General features: G+C 58.7%; 1 protein-coding gene across 1 annotated transcript; it reads right to left on the bottom strand.

The window, feature by feature from the left end:
• Positions 1 to 1,672: 1,672 nt before the first annotated feature.
• LOC103797938 (nucleolar protein 58-like) lies at positions 1,673 to 4,762 on the bottom strand (the record flags this gene model as incomplete). The annotated part of the gene is made up of 7 exons (XM_009070175.1): positions 1,673 to 2,068; positions 2,248 to 2,370; positions 2,507 to 2,658; positions 2,960 to 3,112; positions 3,640 to 3,802; positions 4,552 to 4,603; positions 4,711 to 4,762. Coding segments are annotated over 7 exons (1,091 nt in total), but the record flags the coding sequence as incomplete, so codon positions are not given.
• Between the last annotated feature and the right edge of the window lie 940 nt (positions 4,763 to 5,702).

The raw sequence follows: 5,702 nt of genomic DNA, 5'->3' as shown, positions 1-5,702 counted from the left end.
ACAACACACTGGGACCCTCCCCGTGCTCTCCTCACACACCAGCTCAGGCTGGGACCGAGGAGCTGCCGATCCCCACTGCCCCAAGCCTTTATTCCCTGCTGCCTCGCAGCAGCAGCCAGTTCCTGGGAATCCTGCTCCCAATCCAGGGATGCTTGTGGTGCCTGCGGGGCTGGGCTGCTGCTGAGTCTGACCCCGTGGGGGGTTTGGGCTGGATACAGGTGCTGGGAGGGCAATTCTTGGCAGATCTGGCCAGGATCATGCTTAGTTATCCCTCACCTTCTCCTGCAGTGGCTGGGAAGAGCAGGTGTTGCTTCCTCCAAGCCTTGCAGCATCCTCTGGCCATTCCCAGCCCCAGCCCATCACTAGTTCCCCCAGGCCACGTCTCCACCTGTGAGAGCAGAGCAAGAGGCTAAATCCCCTCGCAGAGACCAGCCCTTCCCTGGGGACTGTCCACTGGCCATGGCTTGGGGCTCCCAGCCAGGTCACGTCTGCAGCATCCCATGCTGACCCCACCCCTGGGGCACTGGGTGAGGGGAGGGAGGGAGGGAGTGATCCCGTTACACCTCCTGGGCTGCTCACACCATTAATGGGAGCAGGCACAAACGTTTGCCAAAGCACCTGCTCCATGTCCCCGCCGGCGTCAGCACGGAGCGCTTGGCTGCCCCAGATCATCTTCCCAGCTGAGCCCAGCCCTCAGAGAGGGATCCAAACCCTTGGGAAGCAGCTCCTGGGCTTATCCTGGCTGCATCCCACAGTGCCAGGACCAGCCCTTGGGCTTTGCAGTGTCCCCATGGGGCTGGTGGAGGCACAGCCAGAGGTTGGCACCTATCAGCCCTCTCCTGCAGCCCCAGCTTAGCCCTGGAGGGCACAGTAAACACAAACACACATAACCAGAGGAAAGGGCTTTTCTTGTCTTTTCTCTTTAAAATACCCAGTCGAATACCTTATTAAAAATGAAAATAGTTTATTTTAACATCTATTGATTTGGCAAATACTGAAACCTGCCGTGGGTTGGGGCTGTAAATGTCTCCTGTAGCAGCTCTAGTGCTGTGTGATATTGCACTTGTGTTTCTTTCTTAAAAGTCACTCTGTGGAGGCAAGGCCCAAAGGACCCCTGGGTGATGAGCTCCAGCCCTGTCCTGTTAGCAATAAGCTTCACTCCACCCTGCAGTGATTCCATCAGGACTGGAAATTCTGTCCCTGATGTCCTTCTGAGGATGGTTGCAGCCTGGTTCTGTAACCCAGAATGTTCTTCTCTCCTGATTTGCTTTGAATAAAACCATGAACTGAAGAGCTGCACAGCCTGGAGACACTCTCTGTTCCCTGGGATCAGTGGGATGCCACCATACTGTCCCAGTGCCCCAGGACCACGAGTGGAAATGACCTGCAGAGAGATTTTGGGTGGGGATGGAGAAGTAACACAAAGTCCATGAGTCCTTTCAGGTAGCTTTTGTGTGTGTGATCCAGGGGGGGCCCAAAGTCCTCAGGGAGGCTTGTGCCAGGCTCCTGGGCTGCTCTGCTGCTGCTCGGGGATCCTGGGGTGCTGCCCATGCTGCCAGCCCGGGGATGTCTCTGGAGAGCAGGCAGGAGCAGGGGGTGCCCTCACTGGGGGCACTGGTGGGATTGGATCCCCCTGGATCCAGCGTCATCGAGCCCCTGGGCTGCCCCAGCCTCAGTCGTGCCTCTTGCCCTCCCTGGGCCTGCCCTCCTTGCCCTGGGCTGGCTCCCAGGGCTTCCTGCCCTTCTGCTGCTTCCAGTCCCTCTTCGGGCCATCCCGGCCGCCCTCGGCCCTGCCGGGACGGCCCTTCCACCCCTCCCTCCTGGACTCATCCCGCTCCCGCCGGCTCTCCTTCCTGTCCTTCCTCTCTTTCCTCTCCCGGTCCCGCTTCTTCTGGGGCTGCTGGTCCTGCTCCCTGGGAGTCCTGGGGGCTCTGCCAGGCTTGTCCCCCCGTGTCCTGTCCTTGGCTCGTGCTTCCCTTGGGCTGCTCCGCTCTGCGTGGGCGGCACGGCTCTCCCTGGTCTTCTCCTTCTTTTTTCTTCTCCTCATGGATGGCACTCCACACTCCACCTACAACACCATGGCCAGGAGTCCCTGGCCCCCTTCTTCTTCTGCTTCCTCTGCTTCTGCTGCTTCTCCTCCTCCTTCTCCTTCTTCTCTTCCTCCTCCTCCTCTTTCTCTTCTTTCTCCTCTTTCTTCTCCATCTTCTTCTCCTGGCTCTTCTTCATCTCTGCTGCAGCTGGTGGCACCTCAGGGACATCAGTGGGTTCTTCATCCTTGTCCTCATCCTCATCCTTGTCCTCATCCCCGTCCTTGTCCTTGTCCTTTGATGTCGTGCGGCCAAACCACTTCTTGAAGATCCAGGGTTCTGCCTGTGGGGGACAGAGGAGACCAGGACTCAATGACACAGCCCAACAGACCAGGACCTCTCTCTATCCCTCCCCCCAGGATGCTCCCCCCAGGAGGTGCCCTGAGGATGCTGTTTCTCCCCCCACCCTGGATCCGTACCAGGTTGGGGTCAGGATCGACGTAATCGTCATCTTCATCATCATCATCATCATCTTCATCACCATCACCATCCTCCAGCACACTGCTTTCCATTGGGGCAGGCTGGGCTGTCACCACCTCTGGGACCTCCTCCTCCTTGGGGGTGACCACTTCTGGCAGGGGAGAGGGACAGGCCTCTGTCAGCAGAGGAGGAGGCTGTTTGGGTGGGATGTCCCAGGCATGGGGTCCCAGGGTCACCCCACCCTGGGACATGGCCCTGCCTCAGGCTGGATCCAGGGGAGTGGGGCAGCATGGAGCATTGAACCCACCAGGAGGGGGAGGTGGTGGAGGGTCCTGCCAGGTGTGGGTGATCCCCTCCTTGGAGCACGGTGCTGGAAGAGAGGAGGGGAGAAAGGCAGGAGGTGGCAGCAGGGTCTGGCTACCCTGTCCCACTCTGTCTGGCTCCCAACTCACCTTGGAGCACCTGGAAGGTGACGCTGAGCAGGGCGACGACAGAGGCCACCACGATGCACTTGTTGAGGGTGAGCCCTTCCCAGAGGAGTGGCTCCTCCGTGGGATCCATGCTGGGGGGCTCCACCTTGCTCTGCACGGGGAGGCTCTTGGGCACTGGGGACCCCCAAGGAAAACAGTGTTACTGGGGGAGCTGGGAAGTGGCAAAAGGCTCTGAGCTGGGAAGGGCTCTCAACGTCCTCCTGCACAGCCCACCCTGGGCAGGGCAAGGGGATGGGCACAGAAGCTCCCTGCCCTGTTACTGCCATGTGTTTCCACTGCAGGAGTGGGGAAAAGAGTGGCATGGGGGGCTGAGTCCAGGGGTTTGAGCATGAAAAACCTCTGTCCATACTCCTGGCTCTGCTGCTTTTCCCCAGCAGCAGATCTGGGCAGGGTGGAGAGGAGAAGGAGGAAGAGAGAGAGAAGGAGGAAGAGAGGAAGAAGGAGGTGAAGGGTTTGGCAGGTGCCTGAGAAACCCCATCTCCATGTTGCTGAGCTCCCAGGGGACTGTGGAAAGCAAAGCTCATCCTGTCACAGCTCCGTGGCCAGACTGGGCTGACTGGGGACTTGGGATTGTGCCTCCGTGGCCACCTGGGGCCAGAGTGGCCATTCTGGGGCAGAAAAGGGCTTTCCCACACACCTACCTGGAGGCCCAGCAGAGCTGCCCTTGGCTCCCACCTTCTCCACCCTCTTCTTCTCCACTGCTTTCTTGTCCACGCCGAGTGTCACTGGCTCTGGCATGCTCAGCTCGGGCTTGTCCAGATCCTGCTCAGAGACACCAAGCCAGGCCCTCTCCTCCTCTAACTCCTGCAGGGAGGGGAGGGAGAGTGGCTGTGGGGTGAGAGCAGCACATGGTCCCATGGGGAACACCAAGAGCATGGCCAGGTGGGACAGGGACACGGTGCATGTCTGTGCCCCTCCCAGGGACCCTGTCCCTGTGCCACAGCCCCTGCCCATGCTCTCTGGGTCCCCAGGGCTGAGCTGATGCTGTCAGCACCCTGAGTGGCACTAACCTGGCTCGTCACCAGCTCCTCAAGCACTTCACCCTGCGTGTGTATTCACATCAGCATCCTGAAAAACACATTGGGGGGTTATTTTTTGTGTGCTCAGCTGGATTTAGCCACGAGCTGGCCCTGTGCTGCAGAGCCCCAGGGCACACAGGGGAGCTGGTGGCTGTAGATCCCTGGGCTGTGCTTGAGCAAGCTCACCCCAGGGCAGCCCTTGGGGCTGGATTTGGGCTCCAGGGCCAGTGTGCTGGGAGAAGGAGCCACGCTGGGGTCTGGGCTTGGTGCTGGGTGGGGGTTTGGTGGCTGGACTGGCTGCTGGTTTGTGTCAGCAGCACCAGATCAGTGCCATGAGGGAGAGCCAGACCAGCACGGGTCAGGGACAGCAACAGCTCAAGGACCTTTGGCTCTCCTGTGATGGATGTGCTGCAACACCCCACAGAGTCCTCCTGCATGGAATGCCACTGCAGGACAGCCCCTGGTTCAGCCCCTCTGCCCTGCCCTGGCACAGGGATCCCCCTGGCACTCCTCACCCCTGTGCTGTGCACTTACATGGGCTCCACTGCTCTCCCTGTCACTGTTGGGCTCACCAGAGTGTTGGCATCTGTTAAAGACAAGCACTTAGGTGACACAGCCCCTGGTTCAGCCCCTCTGCCCTGCCCTGGCACAGGGATCCCCCTGGCACTCCTCACCCCTGTGCTGTGCACTTACATGGGCTCCACTGCTCTCCCTGTCACTGTTGGGCTCACCAGAGTGTTGGCATCTGTTAAAGACAAGCACATTGATTAGGTGACAAAGTTGAGGGGGAATTGCCAGAGGCTGAGGGTGTGTGGACCCCCCAGTGCCACGTGCCAGCTTGCAGAGAGGGCCATGTGTCCCCTGTTGGCACTGCTGGGTCACCTGCAGAGAAAGAGGTGTCAGAAGTCAGGCCAAAAGTCCATCCAGGCATCGAGGCAGCAGCTGGTGAGGTCAGGGTGTAAGGGAGCACTGGGCAGGCCTTGGGGCTCTGAGCCCCAAAATGTTCCCACCTAGGCAAGCTGCAGTGGAGGGGACAGTGATCTCCCTGCCAAGGTGCATGGGGGGAGGAACAGTCTAGGGTGTGTGTGGGCACCCTGAAAACACATGGCTGGAGGCTGGACAGGAGAAGTTCCAGGTACTGTGGAGCAACTAGATCTCAAACAAGACCTCAAGCCACCCAAAAGGACCACAAAGCTCAGGGATGACTCTTGGGGCTTTTCCCAGCTGTGAAGTGGGGGAGAAAAGCAGAGGGACCCCAGGGCTCTGCAGCAGTTTGACCCAATGAAGGGTTGGGGAGCATCTGGGGCTCCTCAGGGTCTTGAGGGGTTCTTTGCCCCTAAATTTGGGGTGAGCTACAGGAGTGAGGAGGCACCAACACCAAAACACCATGTGGCTTAAGTCCTCTCAGCAGCCTTTGCTCCACTGGGATTGGGGTGTCAAGTCCTGCCAATCTCTCACCAGAAGTAAGAACTTTTTTCCCCCTTTGAGCTGGATTTAGTTTGTTTCCCCCCCTGTAGAACACTGAGAAAAAATTACCAGTTCCCAGGGTGAAATCTATGCCTCAATATTGGAAGCAAAACAGATAAAAGGAAACCTTTTGGCTGGGGACCTGTGGTCTGAAAGGTCTTTGCTTTCAAGAGGAAATAAAATAAGTGTTTTATTTAAGTGACAGTGAGTCTGGTCCT

The sequence above is a fragment of the Acanthisitta chloris genome, unplaced genomic scaffold (genome assembly GCF_000695815.1).
Source record: "Acanthisitta chloris isolate BGI_N310 unplaced genomic scaffold, ASM69581v1 scaffold18392, whole genome shotgun sequence".
NCBI lineage: Eukaryota > Metazoa > Chordata > Aves > Passeriformes > Acanthisittidae > Acanthisitta > Acanthisitta chloris.
Note: the sequence above shows the minus strand (reverse complement) of the source record. Positions and strands in the feature narration are given on the sequence as shown.